The sequence below is a fragment of the Balearica regulorum genome, chromosome 29, assembly GCF_011004875.1.
Source record: "Balearica regulorum gibbericeps isolate bBalReg1 chromosome 29, bBalReg1.pri, whole genome shotgun sequence".
Lineage (NCBI taxonomy): Eukaryota > Metazoa > Chordata > Aves > Gruiformes > Gruidae > Balearica > Balearica regulorum.
Genome location: NC_046212.1, coordinates 2,400,245 through 2,419,803, shown reverse-complemented (window position 1 = coordinate 2,419,803; position 19,559 = coordinate 2,400,245). Strand labels below are relative to the sequence as shown.

General features: G+C 57.6%; 1 protein-coding gene across 1 annotated transcript; it reads right to left on the bottom strand.

Annotated features, from left to right (window-relative positions):
• Nucleotides 1–85: 85 nt before the first annotated feature.
• On the bottom strand, nt 86–19,310 carry SP1 (Sp1 transcription factor). The gene is made up of 6 exons (XM_075737518.1): nt 19,125–19,310; nt 17,737–17,831; nt 15,537–17,034; nt 4,771–4,939; nt 4,402–4,601; nt 86–4,281 (listed from the first exon to the last, which is right to left on the bottom strand). Exons 1-6 carry the CDS (start codon nt 19,129–19,131, stop codon nt 3,962–3,964), a joined length of 2,289 nt encoding a protein of 762 aa, XP_075593633.1. The 5' UTR covers nt 19,132–19,310; the 3' UTR covers nt 86–3,961.
• Nucleotides 19,311–19,559: the final 249 nt, after the last annotated feature.

The window sequence follows — 19,559 nt, the reverse complement described above, 5'->3', positions numbered from 1 at the left end:
CTCAGTTTCCCCACTCAGGGCTGAATTCCGCCCGCCGTCCCCCCCCCCCCCCAAGCCGTGCTCCCCCAGTCGAACCCCCCGCAGATTTCCAGACAACGCCAGCGACTCGTGTTTATTACAAAAAGAAATCGTCATCCCCGTTTACAAAGGAGCCCCAAAAAACTAACAGTTTAATCTAAACCCTTTTGTACAAAAAAATAGCACTTTGGGAAAAAAAAAAGAAAACCAAAAAAACAACAAAAACCCAACCAAAAAAAAAACCAAAAACAAAAAAGCTCCCCAAAAAACATGTCTTGGGTGTTATTACATCAGCCACCGGATTTTTAAAAAAACAAAAAACACCCCCCCAAAAAAAAATAATTAATATAGAGCACAGACATGACAAGATCAAACAGTCTCGACGGGGAGAATTATTGCCAGTGTGGAGGGGCCGGACCCCGCGGGACCCCCCCGTCGTCCCGTGTCCCCCCCCCGCTGCATAGACGACCGGCCCGGGCGCCCCCAAAGTTAAGGGGTGACGGTGGATTAAAGCTGGGAGATAGGGGAAGCCTTGGGGACAACCCCGACCCCCCCAATTTCCCTTCTCCCCCCCCCGCCAAGTCCCTGGGGGGGATATAAAAGTCTGGGGGAGGCGGGGGGGGGGAGCGGGGGGCTCGTCCCCAGCCTGTCACCCCCCCCCCCGTATCAAGGCACGTTTTTGTGTGTCGCCCCCCCCCCCACCCGGGGATGGCTGGGGGGTGTTTTGGGGGGGCCCTGAGGGTAGGGGACCTGCTGCCGCAGAGCTGAAACAGGGACGACGGGTCCAGCTGCCCCCCCCCCCCACCCCCAAAATCCTCCGGACCTCCCCAAAAACACAGGGGAAAGACCCCCCCCCCCCCCCCTCCTTCCTGGCCGCGTTTCCATAGGAAAATTAAGCTCCGTTAGGGCTGACGGGGAATGTCACCGGGGGGGGGACACACACGACACGCACCCCAAAACCCTGCGGCAAAGCCCATCCCCTCGGCGAGGTTTCGGGGCCGGGGTTTGGCACTTGAATCCTGCTCGGCGCTGGGGGGGGGGTGTCTTGGGGACACCCAGGTTACGGGGTTAGGGGGGAAAAATAATCAACGATTAAATTAAAAAAAAAAAATAAAATTTCCTATTTTCTACCAATTTTCTGTAGCTTCCAGTATCGAGGGGGGGAGGAGACGGACACGACGCGCTGGGGAACTCATAGTGCTTCACAGATTATTAAAATACAAATGCTTAAAGTTTCCTATATAAAAATATACAAATGCAAAAATATATATCGAGAGAGAGAGAGAGAGAGAGAGAGAAAGCGGGAAGTTCGGCTGGAGGAATCGCCACGCTCGCCGCCTCCCTCCCTGCGGAGCTTTTTTTTTTTTCCTTTTTTATTAAAAAAAAAAACAAACACAAAACAAAAAACAAAAGAACCCCCAAAAAAATCACAAAATCAAGGTAAAACCACCTTCGCCCTTCACAGTTTGGCTGGGGTTTGTTGCTGATGGGGGGGGGGGGGGTGTCCCCTGGCTCCAGGCGAGCCCACCCCGCCGTGGGAAGCGTCCGAGCGCGGATGAGCTCGGGGGGGTCGGTAGAAAATTTGGGCTGCGGGGAGCAGGGGGGAGGTGGGGGGGGTGTCTGGGGGGGGCCCCGGCTGCTTTAATTCCTCTCCAGAGGTTTTCTTCCAGCCCACCGGAGCGATTTTGGGAACCCCAGCCACCATCTGCCTCGCGGCGTTCCCGGCTCTGCCGAAGCCCCCCCCCTCCCCGGGTGGGCATCGCTGCTCCTCACGTCCTGGGAAGTTTCCTGGTTATTCTCAGACTGAGGAGGGGGGGAAAAATTAAAAAAAAAAACCCCAAACTTCTAGAAAAACGATACAGTAGAACCCCTCCTCTTGGGGTGGGGAGGAAGACGCTGTTGGAAGGTGGGATTCATAGATCCGAGACCGACGAGCGAAATCGGGGGCTTCTGGCCTCCGCGCCGGCTTTTTCCACACCACCCCCCCCCACGTACAAAGGGGATAATCCGGCGAGTCCGACCCCACGAGAGCGGGATGCCGGCAGCTGCCTCTCCGAACCGCTACCGCCAGCTCAACGCCCTGCGAACGGGCGCTGGTTTTCACGTCGCGAGGTTGTTCCTACAACCGAAGTCGCCTGTTGCGCTCAGTTTTCCGGCTCAGCCCCTCGTTTCGTGCTCATCTCGCCCCAAAAATTTCTGCTCGGAAAACAAGAGATTTCACCGAACGGCTTTCGAGGGGTTGGTTGGGATCCACGTCCCACTGCTGCCTCGGTTTGGGGACGAAATAAAGCCGCCCTGCGTCACCCTGAGATGAAATTCCCCCTCCCGATATCGGGGGGGGGGACGGCGCTGGGCCCCCCCCGCCCCGGCTCCTTCCTGCGGCGGGCAGGGGAGCCCCTGCCTGTTTACGGCCGGAGGGGAAAGGGCAGATGCTGTCTGGACTGGAGCAGGAAGAGGAGGGTGTGGGAGGAAGAACGGAAGAGGATTGAGCCGTCCCGGTCCTCCCCGGGTGGGAAAAGCCAAAAAGCCGGGTATTGGAAAACCAAAAGGGTTTTTCTTCCCAATTTCCCATGCTTTTTCGGGGTTTTTTTTGGTTTTTTAGGAGGAAGCACAAGGAGCCGTCTCCAGCAGCATCACGGCAAAACGCATGCGGTGACGGTCTGACCGGGGTGGGGGGGTTCCATGTCCCCCGTGTCCCCCCTCGACGCCGGGAACTCTCTCCGGGGATGGAAAAGTTCTGTCTCCCGCTGACCGGCTCCAGAGGCGCTGAATTTTTTAGGACAATTATTATTCTTAAAGACCAACGGCGGCCCAAAAAAAAAAAACAAAAAACAAACCAAACCAAACAAAAAAAAAAACCCAAAATAAACCTAAAAGATTTTTCCCCGAGGAGGAGGTCCGGAGCCGGCCCCCACCGTACCCCAACACACCGGGTCCCAGCCCCTCTGCTAAATAAGCCTCGAGTGAACCTGCACGAAACCCTTTACGAATCGATTCCACGCGTAGAGTCACCGCTCAGCCCGCCGGAGCGAGGATTAGAAAAGCCGAAGGAAAAGGATCTTCGTAAAAGACGACGGCTGGAAAATAAAAGATCAAAAAATCCAGGGGAGGGAAGGGAGAGGGCAGATGTTTTTACAAAGGAGGGGGGGGGGGGACCAAAGCAAAACCTCACCCAAATAATTACAAAGAAATTAAAGAACAACCTAAAAGCAAAGCGTACAAAAAAAGACGGGGGGGGGGGGGGGTTAGGGGGGGGTTTTTTTTCTCTTTTTTTTTTTTTTTTTTCCTTTTTTCTTTTAAAGTTACAATGTAAAATGTAAGAGAATGGCTGAAGGACAGCTCGGGCGCTGTCCCGCTGCCCCAGAGGGTCAACCTGTTCCAAGATAAGGCATCAAAGAGACCAAGCCATGGTCGCAGCAAAATCTCTCCTCTCTCAAACGAACACATTTTATATTTTTATATATATAATAATAATATAGAATCTTTTTTCCTTTTTTTTTTCCTTTTTTTTTTGTTTTGTGGTGTTTTTTTTTTCATTTTGCTTTTTTTTCCCCATTTTGTTTTTGCTAAAAAGTATTTCAATGATCATATATTTTTACCAAGGCATGATGGCATCGAAGGCTAGCTACGGAAGGGCAGACGGATCTCGGGGAGGGAGGGAACGGAACAGAAGGGAAGGGTGGGGGAAAATAATAATAATAAGGTCAAGCCGAAATTAAAAAATATATATATAACTCTGGCCTTCGTGTGTGGTCACCAGGCCCCGGAGGTTGGAGGGCTGCGATCCCGGGTGAGAGGAGCTGGGCTTTAGTGCTGGAGGGTGACGAGGGACGTCGCCCTCGCGGTGAAAATAACTCCCGGCTCCGTCTCCGCTCGCCTCTCGGCCCCCGCGCCGCCCGGCGTCGCCGTGTCACACCGCCGGTGCCCGCGTCACGCTTCGCCCTCAGAACCCGTTGCCGCTGATGTTGATGGACTGAAGGTCGGCCACTTGCATCACGTTGATGCTGCCGCTGGCCAAACGGGCGATGCCCTCGGGGCAGATGGCTTCCATGGCCACCATGTTGGTGGCGATGAGGGCCGAGGGGGTGGCCCCGCCGTTCCCCTCCGCCGAGGCCCCCGTGTCCATGGGGATGGCGGAGACGTTCATGGCCATGTTGTTGGCCGTGCCTCCCTTCTTGTTCTGGTGGGTCTTGATGTGCTTGGAGAGGTGGTCGCTCCGCATGAAGCGTTTGGGACACTCCGGGCAGGCGAATTTCTTCTCCCCTGGATAAAGGGAGGGAGAGGGGGGGGGGCGGTCAGGCTGAGGCCGGGTCGTTTCTTCCCTGCCACCAAGGCCACCGAGAAGGCGACGGACGCCGAGGGAAGCAGCGCCCCGAGTCCTACCTGTGTGCGTGCGCTTGTGTCGCTGCAGCTCGTCGCTCCGGGTGAAACGCTTTCCGCAGAGGATCCAGGAGCAGATGAAGGGTCGCTCCCCGGTGTGCCACCGCAGGTGAGCCCGCAGGTGAGAGGTTTTACCGTACACCTTCCCGCAGCCCGGGATGTGGCAGATGTGTTGTTTTTTTTTACCTGGATCCCCAGAGCTCCTGAAAGAGGCGGAGGGAAAGAGTTAAAATGACCCTGAAAGCTCCAGCTGATCGGAGGGAGGGAGAATGGGGTGAAACAAGGCACTTTTGGGGTTTCAGCCTGCTCCTGGGGGTTCGGAGGTCGCTCGGGCAGCCCGGCGTTGCCGGATCCGCCGTGGAGCAGCCTTACCTTCCCTCGCTGTCTTTGCAGTAGGGGCAGGTACATGCTTCCCTCCGCACTTTCCGTCCTTGCTGAGGCTGCGGGTCCGGGCTGGTCTCTCCTTCCTCCACAGCCGCGTTCTCGTCTCCCAGCCCGTCTCCGCTCGTGCCGTGAAGACCCAGCTGAGCACCGTGGTCGCCTGGAAGAAAAGGCAAGAGGTTACCGCGGGTTCTCCGGCAGCAAAGCTCCGAGCAGCAGGAGGGAAGTGAGAGGGGCTTTCCCCGGCCTTGCCCCACGGCGGCCGCAAAGCTGGGAAGGTCTCGACTTGATTGAGCCGAAGGAAGTTATTAATTCCAGCTTTCTCCCTCAGCTTCCCACAGGCTCCTGCATTTTCGAGCCATGGCAATCCCACGTGGAGCTTACCCCAGAGCCCTGGGGCTCTCCCTGCCCTCCACGGCTCCCAGCACAGCGAGGGGTCCCCACATTTTGCTCCACACCCTCCGATTTGCATCCAGAGGAGAAGTAAGAGCCGCGTCTCTCTGGAAAAACAGCCCTCCCCTACGTTACTCCAGCCACCTGCCAACTATTTCAGCTATTTCAGCTAACCTAGCGCAGAAAACAGAGCAAAAATGTAAACCGAGCAGCGCCGGCCGGCTTGCATTGGTGTCAGCGATAAAACAAGCGTCAAAACATTGCCGAGGGAAACCCGGGCTTCTCCGAATCACACCTTGCTACCAACCGCACCGAGGTCCCTTTCCCCCCCACCTTGTTTTTGGGGCTGAAAGGGGCAGTTTTCCCTTTTCAAACACCTCTCCAGCTTAAAACCTGATGAAAAACAGCAAAATCCGGGAGCAAATCTACAGAGCAGATGCAAATCCTCCTGCCAAACCAACCCCCCCTGCAGAAAAAAAAAAAAAAAAAAAAAAGAAAAAAAAGAAGAGGCAGTGATAAATAAAACGGGCTGGAAGACCGTAGTCTTCAGCAGCATCCATCAGCGAAGATATTATCGGCACGCGCTTACTGGTTAATTACTGCAATTACAGAAAGGGATAGATATATCTATATAAAGTTGAAAAATCATCTGGTGCTGCTCACGGAGCGCAGTCCCTCCCTCTCTCTTGAGGAGCAATTCCCAATTATAAAAGCCGTAGGAACCGCAGGGTAGTGCTGACGAGCTCCCAAATGCAGACAAACATAAACCATTCGTAACGGGGGGGTTCAGGGGTAGGAAGTTTTTAAGCCTATCGGTTTTCATTGCCATTTTATTGCTCTACGCTTATGCTGTCATCTAATTGCTTCTCCAATAACCCCATCTACACTTCACAAGTGTTTTATTTCCCTTCAAGCTCTGCTGCTTGATTATTTTCGTGCTGAAAAGCCGGAGCGGGCGCAGAGACGGCAGGCTGAGTAATCTCTTTTCAGCTGCAATTAACATATGCCAATAGGTCTAACGGCAGATTTAGAGCCGAGACGCTTCCGCCGGACGGGCAGTGGCATCCTTGGCTGGCTACGGGCTGGGATTCGAGCCCAAAATTCACCTTTTTCCTACCAACTTCCTCATGAGGAGGCAGCCAGGGTTGAGATCACTGCCTGAACGCGGTGGTGTTTGAGACTGAACCACACGCGGGCACGAACACGCACGTCCTCGTCCCCAAGAGCAAACGGTGCTGAGCTCTGCCACTCTCCCACTGCTGGGAAATGAAGTTGGGGCAGGGTGAGTCTTCCCCAAAAAACCCCACTCGTCTGGGGGTTTTCCCGATGCTGTTTATCACCAACTGTCCGGCTGGCTCTGGCGAGGATGAGTCAACGGGAAGGAGCGTGCCAGCCAGCCCGGCCGACGGGGACGTCGGGATGCGAGGGGGGTCGTGGTGCCCTGGAGGGTGCTGCTTCATTCGCTCCATCTCCTCTTCCCTGGAAGCGGCTTCTTAAATATGGAGCGCAAATGTCACAGAGCTGCCGTTTCCAAAGTCAGCATTCCCAAAAAAACCCCAAAACAAACCAGCCTGCGCTCCTGCTGCCGGTGTCCTTCAGAGCAGCGTCGCGACGGGGCTACAGGAACGAAGGCCACCTCCCCGGCGCGGGGACTGAGATGCTGCCACTGGTGGTGGTACCGCAGGAGACCAGCATAGCAAGTATCTTCATCAAAACGGTGACGTTTGCTTTAAAAAAAACCCTGGGTTTTCCACATAACAGCTTCCAGGCAGGAGGCAGCACACCAAGCATCTGCAGAAGAGGTGCCGGCGCTGAAGAAGGATAAACTTCAGACTTAGGCCAGCCCGAAACATCCCTGAGCTGCGTGCTGGGTGCTCTTCCTGCGGCCGGGAGGGTTTCACAACCCGGAGACAGCGAGGGGGGAATGACGAAGAGTTTCTGGCAGCGGGCAGCCTTCCTCGGCCCCACGGCTTTGCTGTTACCAGCAGGTGTCAGTGGTGCCCTGGCAAAGCTCAGCACAGGAGCCAGGGCAGGGCCCGAGCTCAGGAAAGGACAAAAACCCACCAGAAATAGATTCCTGGCTACTCGGGGCACCGGCCAGCGCACGGTCGCGACGCCAGACAGCTCTGCGGTGGCATTGCCGACGACCCACGTGGTTGGTGGGGGATTCATGTGCGCGACCGGGCCATGCTCATCTGGGCTTCCTCCAGCTTTGATTTCACTTCTCCAGGTCGTGGCGGCATCAACGGGAGCTTCGTTCTCCCAGGCGGGAGCAGACGAACAGGGAGGCTTGAAATTAGGGGTGGCCGCTCTGCCCCCCAAGTCCGCAGGGGTCCAGATTTCCTGGGAGAGGGCGGTGCTGGGCAAGCCCTTTGCCATCGAGGACTGAGACACTCAGAGCATCAAAGCAAGAACCAGGAGAGAAAAGTTGCAATTAAGGAAACGAACCCTGACTCATCTGCTCACCCCGTCTCTGCTCAGGTCACGCCAGGGCCGGCGCATCCGTAGGGGTACGGGGCACACGCCGCCGTCTAAGCAGAAGCTGGGGTGTCATCCGTGTTACAGCTGTGCTCACACGTCCGCACCCCAACATCGCGAGTTAAAAGGACGGTGATGGCCCTGAAGACCATGTAACCCCGCGGATGGTCCCTCCGAGGAAACACTCGGCCGAAATGCTGCAAATAACACCCGTGACCGACCAGTCCAGCCCCGCGACGGGGTTCCTGCACGGTGGTAGCATTAATAACAACGGCGGTGGTTGTGCCTGTCCTCACACCGGGACACCAAGGCGCAGAGGAATATTGGTGGCCATCAAGTGACAGCAACCAGGCCAGGTCAGGAGGAAGGAAACTGGTTGTCCCTCCAAAGGGGACACAATTTTGAGTCCCGCTTGGAAATCTTGGCCGGGGCCCTGCCATACCTCATCGGCAACGCTCCTGTGCTCCCAGCAAAGTTTAGCAATTTTAGGATAAAACCTTTTCAGTGCCCCCCCCCAGCTCTTGCAACACATGTTTACAGTCTAAAACCAGCACGGAGGGAACCAGGGAGGGTTTTTCTTTTTAAGCTTTATAAGCCAACGATGACAGCTTGCATTATGGGAACAGATTAGAGATTTCCCTGTCGCGTATGTGGCGTCCGGGGAGAGCTGGTATAAAAAGGAAGGAGAAGACACACACGCGCTTTCCCCAAAATACGCTTTGGAGGGGGAGAATCCAGCCCTGATGTCTTGGAATGGCTTCAATCTTCAAACATGCAAAAGCCTACGCAGCGTTTTATAGTCTGTTGGCATGTCGCATGGAGGGGAAAAAGCCCAAATCCTCCTTCTGGTAATCTATGGCTCGCATCTAATTAAGGTATAAATAAATTACGGCAAGAGAAGACAGATCTTGTACATACACGCTTCATTCTTCACATATCAGGACGCGCTGAAGTCTCCAGAATATTGCAGTTTCAGGAGAAAGCTTGGCGGAGAGAAACCAGCTGGATAATTTACGTTTATTATCTCCACTAATATAGATTACTTCTAAGACTAAAGCTTTCATGAAGGCTGCCAAGCCCCCGGTCCACGCTTAGGTCATTGAAATCCTGAAAAAAAGTATATTAATAGCAGAGCAAGGAGGGGATTTAATCCTTGGAAAACCCTGGGAGGGACTTGCCTGCAAAGACAGGCGACGGGCAGGAGCTGACCGACCTGCCTTTGCTCTCCATCAGCACGGGACGGGGGGTACTGACCTCCAAGACGCCGCCCCCGCCCCGAAAAAAGGGGTAGTCGTTTGGCGGTCTCACATTAAAAAGAGCAAAGGAGCCGAGCCTTGGCTGGCGACTTCTCTTGAGACAAGGTGTTTCTTGTCTTCGAACTGCTTGTTGGAGGAAAAATGCTTCAGTTTAGCAGTTTTATTTAGCAAACTAAAGCGAGGTGAGAAATGCCCTGCGGATAGAAGAGAGGAGCGTTTTTAGATCCACCCCAGCTGACCTCAGGAGAGGGGAAACAGGCTCGATGTTCATTTTTAGGGAGGATCTGGGGGGGAAAAAAACAACCAACCCAACATGGTTTCTTGTGCAAACTCTGCAACATTGGCAGCTGCAAGTCTGCAGAGGCAGGAGAGGAAGAGGGGGGGTAAGTCGTCACCACGCAGAGCGGGGCACGCACAACAAACCGACGTCAGTGAAAAAGAGGCAAGAGGAAGTTTTTAAGGTGAAAAGAAAGAGCAAAAAAAAACAGTGGCACGTAGCACCGGGGCTCCCCAAACTTCTCGGCAGACGACAGACACCTGAAAAACCCTCCCCAAAAATCAAACCTTTCTAGCTCACAACTCAATTTCTCCCCATTTCCTCCTCCTCTTTTTTTTTTTTTTGGCAGCCTGAAAGCCCAGGGTGGCAGCGAGCAGCATCGCCTCGCCGGTGCTCGCTGCTCTCCCCAAAACACACCACCACGCTCTACTCCAGGCAGATCAAAGACAATTAAGCTGCACTTGCTACAGAAAAGAACAAAGTAGGTTTTGTAACGCAGTCCCCTTGATTTTTATCTCGTTTGATTTCCTCACTAATTTGCAAAATGAGTTAAGCTGCAGTAGGAAGTCATTCACGTAAATTAGCCAAGCTCTCGCTTAATAATTCTTTGGAGTTATGGACAGCGGAGCGGTGAACACACGGTGCCCGGCTGCGTAAGATGGTGCAGTTTTGAAGTCGGACTGCAGCACATCGAGTAATTGTATTTTAATCTGGAGTTTAATGACTTGAAAAGCCACACAGCAAGCTCTGCGATATCCTTTAATTGTTGGAGGTTTCTGTGCGTCACAATAAATTACACTTCCTTTGGAGAAGGAATAAATAGGGACGGAGCTATCGGGTCAAGAGCAAGGTGGGCTGCAAGGGGAGACGGAGCTGCGTCCGTCCAGCCCCGTGACGCACAGAGGTGAGCTAGGAAGTCACCTCGTCCGATTTGCAAAATCCCCGAGCCCTCCCAGGACTTGCGAAATACCTCTGTGGCGCCGCGAACTGAAACGCAGATTTCCTTCGCCCTTTAAATCCAGTCTGGATTGCCGCAAAAATGGGATGAAGCCTCTAGTCCTGCCAAAGCCTTCACCGGGGTGGCACTGCCGGGGCAAACCAGACCACCAGCAACCGGCAGTCCTCGGCCGGCAAAGCACCCTCACCCCGTAGCACAGGCAGGTCCTGCCAAACCACAGCAAAAAAAGCAATCAGGGTAATTAAAAAGCCGAGTCCCTGATGACACGTGAGGAGAACAGAAGGAGGAAAATGCCCAGCTGAGACGGGGAAGGGCGATGCCTGTGACCAAGGAGGAGGGCTGTGGCCTGAGCCCAGCCCAAAGCACACCCAGGAGCCGGGGAAATCCCCGCGGGCATCTCTCACTGCACCTGAGCCTCTGGATTCCTCTTGTCCCCCGCAGTCAAGGGCATCGTGCTTTTCCCGAGCCTCAAAGCTCGTGTTTTTAACCTCTGCAGAGAGGGGGAACTTGTGCCCGTATCACTCACGACATCTAACCTAGACGTCCTGCGCTGGGATGGGGAGACGGCCGGACGGCGTGAGCATCTCCAAAGCAGGAACCAGCGCCAACGCTCTGGAAAGGGGCCACGCTGAAACCATCCCTACCCCTGGGGCCCAGGATCCAGCTCCTGCGAAGGAGCGATAAAGACCATGCTCCTCGGCGAGGAGGAGGCAGCAGCGCTGAGGTCAGCGCAGATAAAAGGAAGGGGAAGATTACAGCCCGGCGAGACGGTCCGGAGCCGGGCAAGGAAACTCTTCCATGAGGAGTCACGGGGCGTGCAGCACCCAACCAGTCCGACCAGCTGCCAACCGGCTCCCATTTCCAGGGCGGCCAAGTCTTGGCCTGGAGGAGGAAGAGGAGGAGGAGGAGGGCTGCCACATGGAGCCCCAGACCCACAGCAGCTTTGTGTGGGATACAGCCTCGCTGGGATGAAGCTGCTTGGCCAGACCACGGGACCCGTGTCAGGATTGCTCCCTTCTCCTGAGCAGACCCCGGGATCTCTCGGGATTTGTGTAATTTCTTCAGCAAACCACCCTCTTCCTTACAGCAAGGAGAGAGGTCAGCCAAAGAAGCCAGGAGGGTATTTAAAGTCCAGCCCAGCTAGAGTTTAGAGAAGGAAATTTCACAATATAATTATTTTCTGACGTGATGTCATGGGCGTAATGAAACAAACAATTACAGCACGTTAAGGAGAGATCCTGTCAGGGCTTGCTGGCCTGAGATTGATTCAGATTTTCCCCTCCCCTCTGCGGACGATGCCATGTGGATGTCTCATCAAGGCCCTGCTACAAAGCTTCCCTTAAAAACAGAAAATAAGAGACAATCAGGTCTTTGTGTCAGTGCTCTGACGGCTGGGAAGAGCCCTGGAAGAACAAAGTCGCAGCAGAGAGCTGGGGATGCATTTGGTAAACAGATTTCAAAGGGTTACTTTCCCCACTAAGGCTTTTTTTTTTTTTCCCCCCTCTTGCAGAAGGATGTCCTTGCTACGTCCCACTACTCCATTCGACCACAAGACTCCGTCCAAATGACGGACAGGAGCCCTGAAAGAGAGCTTGTCCTGCCAGAACACCCCCAGACAGGGGCATGGCTGGGGGCTGGTGCATCTCCCCAGTCCCACCAGTGCCCCCGGCACCCTCCCAGCTCCGTCCTCCCCTGGAATAAAACATCCTTTAGCGCTCGGCGGCTGTTTTGCACAAAACAAGGGCCTCGGACGACGGGTTTAACTCCAGCGCTGGCCTAATGGGAAGCCACAGGCGGACGCCTGTTTACCCAGCACATACCTCAGCCAGGCAGGGCTCTTTATCTCCGAGGCACGGAGCCCTGAGCAGCAGGACTCTGCCAGGGACAGGTACGTGGGGCAGAGCCGCTTTGCTGGCAAAACCATACGGATGCGGAGTTAAACAAACAAAAACAATACAAAATGGAAAAAAAAAAAAAAAAAAAACCCAAAAAAAGTCCCTCTCCTGCTTCCTAAAGCTCGGTCAAAAGGGGAAGAGAAACCCCGGCATCGCAAACTTCTCGAAATCGCCCCCACCCCGCTTCCCACAAAGCCTCCACGCGAAGGGTTCTCGTGCGGGATGTCCCCTCCCCGAGCAGGCCAGCGCTGGGGTGACGGTTGGGTGACACTGCTCCCTGGGGTGAAGACCCCACCGAGTTGTCCGAGCGTTGTAACACCCACCTTTGTACCAGTACACCCGCAGCAGAGCACCCAAACCCTCTTTCCTTCATCCTGGAGGCAGTCCTGCTGCCCACTCGCGTGGGGAGCGGTGGCACCCAAAACCACGCACGGGTTTTTGGGGCAACGCCAGCCGAGGAAATCCCCTCCCCAGCTCCACGGCTGCCTTCCCCTCGCAGCAGGGCTGTCTGCGAGGCCTGTTTGCCCACATACCAACCCATTACGGTCACAGACCTTCTCGTGTCTCTGCCACCGGGGCTAACTCACACCCCATCTACCGCCGAGGAGGAGTCTGCAGCCTGCAGACCAAGCAGGATGCCATCACCTAATTAATACAAACACAAGCTGAGTTAAGTTTGCACAGCACGGCGGGCTCCGCCTCACACCCAGGAGCAAAAAAATCCGATTTTTAAAGACCTTTTCAGGTGTCATTTTCTCCACAGGAATCTTTCCCCTCCCCGCTTTGCAGAAAAGAAACTGAAAAGCAGAAATCTCATCAGTGGGGCAGAAATCTTCACCAGGGGCTGAAAGCCACAGCCCAGAGGCGTGCCCCCTGCCCATCGGCTGGAGCGGGGTTCAGGGGACGAGACATGAGCTTCCCGCAGCCCAGCAGCAACCAAGCCGGGACACCGGAGCGGCTGTCAACCCTGAAGGAAGCCGAGCTGAACTCTTCAAAGCTCAGCTACAGCCGATTTGCAGGGAAGTGGTAGGAAACGCGGTGGCTGCAAACCCGGGAGGCAGCTGGGGTGAACACTCAGCTACCGAAACCCCTCGCCACACACTCCCAGGCACCCCCTTCTCCCCACCACACCGTAACACGTGGCAAAACCCAAGGGGCCGGGAAGAGCAGCTGCCGGTCTCCTCTCCCAAGCAAACCCAGGTGAGGTTTATATTTTCCATTCACCTCCCTCAGAAGCAGAGGAGCTTTTTCTGCTACAAAAAACCAACCAAAACGCCTCCCAATACAGCCTCGAGCAGAAAGCGAGCGCAGAAAGTTCCACCACGCATGGTGCGTGCTCACAGAACTGCCGGCGGCTGAAGGAGACGCTCCCCGTGGAAAATGTTCAGCAATTTGGACAACAGGCAGAGTCAGTCACAAACCACTCCCTTAAATTGCCATCGGAGAGCTCGGACCGGGAGGGACCCGCACCCGCAGCCCCCCAGCGCGGCAGAGGATGGCTCAGCTACGAAGCCGTGGTGCGGACAGAGACGACGCACCCCGTGCAAGATCTGGAGGGGCTCGGCACCCACCGGAGAGGGGCTGTTCGCAGGTGACAGAGGGACAAACGGACCCATCGCCACATCTGACGGACCCAGCTAGAGGAAAAACTCCTCCACCCTGGAGTTAAACCACGCAAATCGTGTGAACGGATCGGTGCCAGGCAGCTTTCTGTCCCTGCCTTCTCCTCCTAGGAACCTAACTTAAGGTCCCATCGAGTTGGGGTCTCGGTGGATCCCCGCAAGCCCTTTGAAACCTGAACCCTGCTCTGTTTTTTTCAAACGTTAACAACATCAAAGTGGCGCGTCACATCCTCCGAGCTAAGGAAGAGCGAGGCCCTCGGCCACGGTACTTGGTGCAGCCGCCAGCGTCGGATGGTGAATCCGTCACCACGGATCAAGAGCTAAATATGCTGCTGAGCTGAAAAAAAAAAAAAAAAAAAAAAAAAGGAGGAGGAGGCAGCGGCAGCAGCTCCCCAGTGTGAGGGCGGCGGATGGGTGGTCTCTGGAGCGTTCCTCCCTGCCCCACCTCCGAGGGCAGAGCCAGGCACAAATACAGGAACTCGGAGTCCCCCACGCGTTGTTCCTCCAAACAACGCACGCCTCGACGCAAGCGACCCGGCCACGCTGCAGGGCGAGGGGATCCCCCCTAACCCCGGCAGGCAAAGATGAAAGAGACCCCTCTGCCATCCGCATTTCCACCGATAAGAGGTGGCGCGCTCCCCTCCGGGTGCAAAAAACCGAGCGTGCTCTCGCACAAGCGGGTCTCTCTGCCCGGGGAAATCCAAGGATCAGGCTAATCCCGACTGCGGCGTGGTCTGTAATAAACCCACGGCTGCCTGTAAGCCAAGCTGCTGTAGCAACAGCCCAAAATACTGCTGCAAAACAACTCCGGGAGAGCAGCCGCCTCCTCTCGCGAGAAGGAAGCACGAGTTGGATTGAGCAACATTTTTTTGCTGCCTCTCAGCTGTGACTAAATCTAGCAACTGCCTTTTTAGCTGGAGCCAGAACAAAAAACAAAAAAAAAAAAAAAGAAGAAAAAAATTAGAAAAAACACTGGAAAAGCAAGCAGAGCTCCTTTTCGGCACCGATTTCTTATGGCTGCCTTGTACAGGCAGGCACGGCATTTCCAAGGGGAAGCTTGTACCCCATGTCCACACCCCCCCCCCCCAGCTGGTGGGAGCTTTTGGGAGAGGACGGGGCTGATCCGGGGGAACCAAGCAGGGAGCTCTGCACCAGCCGTGAAAGCGGGGCCGACTCGGGCAGGATGAGATCACGGCGTCCCACACCAGCACCCAACTTTAGGCTAAATATACACTTAAAGAGCCCGTTCTTCCGCCCCTACAAGGAAATTCCCCAGGGCTTTTTTGTTTGTTTGTTTTCTAGGGGGAGGGCAGGGGGATTTAAGTTATTCCTGAATTTTATAAGGCTGTGACTTTCTGTGGGCTCCTGCAGCAGAGGAGATGAGCTGGACTCGGCTCCACACCCCAACACCGACCCAAGACCCCCGGAGCGACCATCGGGGCAGAACAGCAGCCTCGCACAAAACCACGCTTTGCCCTTAGTGCCGCACACGGCGTCCCCCTTCTCCCCACGCGTCTCCCTCCTTCGCCGCTCACAGACACCTCCTCTGTTTCTTTTCAGGCAATCAGCCGCCCGAGAGTTAATTAGATCAGAAACTACCCAAAATGAGTTTCAGTGTCTTCTGGCAATCGGCAAAGACTTAATACTTCCTTCCCAGGGCTAGCACAAGCGCCGGCCTGCTTGCCAACTCGGTTTGGCATCAGTCACCCCCAGCCCCAGCCCTGCCAGCACCCTGAACCCCACAGAATCCAGACGGCGCACGGAGCCAGCTGCGTGCAGCAGGGTGACATCGTTTCGCCTTCGATTTCCTCCGCCCAGCTACGGAAAAAAAATGAGACAAAAAAAAAACCCAAAACCCAAAACAAAACAACAACTCACCGGCAGTGTTTGCTATGGCCAACGGCAACCCTTGCAGCTGATGCACCTGGATCCCAGACGCTCCCAAGGCACTGAGGTTAATAGTCTGGAGGCCTGGCACGGAGGAGAGCTGGGCAGCGTTGACCGTAACAGTGCCGCTGGGGAGGGAGGCGATGGGGGTGAGCGTGGTGCTGGTGCTGCCCGTCTGCCCCAGCGATACTCCCTGCATGGGGGCCAAGGTGATTGTCTGGGCCTGGGGGTTTTGAACTTGAAGGTTTTGGAGCTGGATGGTCTGCCAGCTCACCTGCCCGTTGGGACCCACCGTGGGCGTTCGGATAATGATGGGCCCCGAATTGGGGACAGCTTGGAGCTGCAGGTTCTGCAAGGCGTCTTGGGAGATGGCTTGAGTGGCAAAGGTCTGGCCAGAGAGCGGGGTGGTCTGGAGGGCTTGGATGGTCTGCCCTCCTTGGACTAGCTGCGGCTGGATCAGGATCTGCTGCTGCTGCTGCTGCGATTGCTGACTCTGATCCCCCTCTTTCTGCTGTCCCGGCTGCAAAGCCACCCCAGAAACTTGGCTCTGCAGAGAGTCCGAGCTCTGGACGCTGCTGACCCTCTGGGGCGTCTGCGCCTGGACGTTGGTTCCCACCGTGGCACTGGTGGAAAAATTCATGATGCCCATGTTACTGGTGGTGGTGGTGGTGGAATAGCTGTTGGCATTGGTAAAAAAAGCGCCAGAACTAGCGTGAGACGTGGCTGTATTGGTGGAACTGATGGCAGCACCCGAGGTGGCCGGCTGAGAGCTGCTGTCCGGAGAGCCGGAGCTGCTCAACGTGACCGTCTGAGAGGTGGGAGCCAGGCTGGCGGCCACGCTGTTGACGGGCAGCAAGGTGATGTTGCCGTTCAGAGCCACGGGGACGTTGGCCACGTACTGGGTTTGCCCTGAGAGGGTGTTGTTGGTTAAGCCCACGCCCTGGATGGGGACGGCCTGCTGCAGCAGGTTTGGCATGGCGATGAGGTTACTCGTCCCCGCTCGGCTCGTTATGATCTGCTGGTTCGTGCCGGGGATGATCTGGAGCTGACCAGAGGCATCCTGCTGCACGTTGACTTGGGCAGGGGTGGTGGCAAACTGGAGCTGTTGCCCATCGATGGTTTGGAACTGGGGAATGACCTGGTACTGGATATTCGGGATAACTCCCGGCAGGCCCGTGAGCACCTGCTGGTTCTGTATGTTGGAAGCGGTCGTGACCACGTACTGCCCCGCGCTCACGGGTCGGCTTTTGGAGGCATCTCCGCCATTGCTGCCGTTGCTGCCCTGTTCCTTGGAGGCCGTGGGCGTGCTGGAGCCGGCGGAAATGATTTGCCAGCCATTGGCAGACTGGGCGATCTGAGCGGCGGCGGCCGTCAGGTCCAGCTCGCCGCTCCCGCCTTGTTGGCCCTGGGAGCTGTTGGAGTTCTCGTTGGGAGACTCGATCCTGCTGCAGGTAGCTGCCAGCAGAGCCAGCGGGGAAGGCTGCGATTCCTGGGAAGGAGAGGAGGAGTTAAGGAAATGGGAGGCGGCCCGGTAGGCAGGCCAAAAATAAAAAAAAAATAAAAAAAAAAAAAAAAGGGAGGGGGGGGGAGAGAAAGCAGGGAGGAGCATACTTGGAAAAGATAAACACTCCTTCCTGAGAAAACCCACCCACAGCCGGAAAAATACAACTGCCAGACACAGGGCTGTCAGGCCGGGACAGACTGAACCCAAAGGGAAAAACCCTCTGGGAGGGAGGAAAGGGGAGGGAGTCTGCACGTAAAAGGCAAGGAGAGACGTCTCCTTCACCCCAAAGCGAGGGAATCTCCCCGCAGGAGAAGAACTCGGGGAAGTACAGTTGTTTCTGGGCGTCCCAAGCTGGAGAAGCGCCAGTCGGGGCTGTGGTGTTTACTGGAAGCAGGGGAACTGTCATGTTTTTGAGAGCACCGTGCAGAGCCGGGGGAGGAGGGGAAGCCACGGGCACTGCGGGTCGACGCTCCGGCAGGGCATTTGGCAGCGTTGACGATCCCCCCCCGGGCGCGCACTCACCCTTCTCTTCCTCTCCCCGGGGAGAGGAGCCACCGTAACGCTCGGCTGGGCCAAACAAACACCTCGGCCTGGCCCTGGACTTTGCTACGGGGACGGCGAGTTCTCCAGGGCAAGCGGAGCCAGGAGGCTGCCGGCCTGGGGCTGTTCTTCCCTCCCTGCACTCACCTGGCCCTCCCCACCGCCTGCGCTGCTGTTACTGCTGGCATCTCCTTCGCCCTTCTCGGGCTTCACTGTCGCCATCTCCTCGGGACTCTCTTGGTCTGCGCGGGCAGGAAACGACAGCGGGAGTTAAAAACATTTCTGGGCAGGAGGGGGGGACGAGGAGTTCGAGAAGACACAGGGAGTCATGGGCAGAAGGGCTGGGAAGAAAGGGGTGATGACGGGGGCATGGGGGGGGATGGCAGAGACGGGGGGGGGACGGCACGCTGGCAGGGACTCCTGGGGGGGACCGTGTGCTGCCCGGGTGCTGGCGCGAAGGGGCTGGGAACCGGAGGGAGCTGCCAAAGGGGAGCTGGCAGCGGGACAAGCAGAGGAGGACCCGGCCCAGCTCCAGGCCCCAGCTCCTCCCCACCCGCTCGGGACACTCCCTGGCCCCCCCCAGGTCCTCCCCCGGCCTCCCCTTTGCCTTCCCCGTTGGCCGGGGAGCACACCTCCTGCCCCGGCCCTCCAGGATCCACCCCGGAGGCCGTCTCCCTGCCCTGCCCACGGGATTCCCTGCCGCGAATCCAACCCACGGGACTCCCCAGGGATCCCCTGGCCGGGACTCCCCCATCCTCGCTCCCTGTGACCCCACCGGGGTCCCTGCTCCCCCCCAAATCCCTGCTCCCCCCTAGTCCCTCCCCTCCCACCGCTCAGGAGCCTCCACATCCTCCCCTAGCAACTTCCCCCCCCCCCCTCCCCCGGACCTGGAGCCTGCGCCCCCCACTCCTACCCACCCCCACCGGGGTCCCCCCCAACCCCCCCAGTTTCGCTTCCGTGGACACCCCCGCCCCGAAACACCCCCAGCAGGTCACACCTTCCCCCCGGCCCCCACCCCACGGCTTCCCCCCCCCCCCCGCCCGCAACCGCCCCCGCAAGGCGCCTTCCTCGGGGGGGGGGGGGGGGGAAGCGCCCCCGCCCCCCCAGTCCCCGCTCTCACAGCCGCCCCCCCCCCGCGGCCTACACCCTCGCTCCGCAAAACCCTCCTCTCCGCGCCCGATCCCCCGGGATCCTCCCTCACACCGCCGCCCCCCCCCCCCCCATTACCGGGGCCTGCACCCCAATCACCCCCTCCCGCCGCCCCCTCCTCCTCCTCTCCCAGCCCGTCCCGTCCCGTCCGCCGGGTCCCTCCCCCGAGGCCTTCCCCCTCCTCCGGGTCCCTCCCCCGGCAGGTCCCCCCGGCGCGGCACGGCGAGGCGAGGCCCGGCCCGGCGGGGCCCGGCCCGGCGTGGGGCGGGGCCGCCTCTGGCCCCTCCGAGCGGGCGGGCGCCGTCGTTTGCGTGTGCCTGGGCGGCAGCGCGCCCCTCAACCCCCCACCCCACCCCTTCCCACCGGCGAAGCGGGCCCGTCCTTACCGCTCATGGTGGCCGGGGGGGGGGGGGGGGGCGAGCCCGAGCGGCGGCGGGGCGGGGGAGAGGAGGGGCGGGCGCGCCCGGCTCGCTGACGAGGCGGCCTAACCCCGCCGGTGACCGCCAAGGGGCTGCCGAGGGAGGGAGCGGCGCTCCGCGGCCCCAGCCCCGCGACCCGCCTCCGCCACCGCGTCCACCAATGAAAAGCCGCCGCGGGCGGAAGAGTGACGGGTGGCGCGGCCGATAAGGAACGAGGGCGGGCCGACGGAGGGGGGAGGGAGGTGGGGGGTGTACCGCCCCCGCCGCCCCGCCCCGTGGGGGAGGGGGAGCGCCGCGGGCGGTGGCCAATGGGGGAGAGGGAGGGGGAGGGCCGGTGGAGGCGGGGGCCAATCGGAGCCCGCGCGGGCTCGCAGGGAGACCCCGTATAGGAGCGGCCGCGGC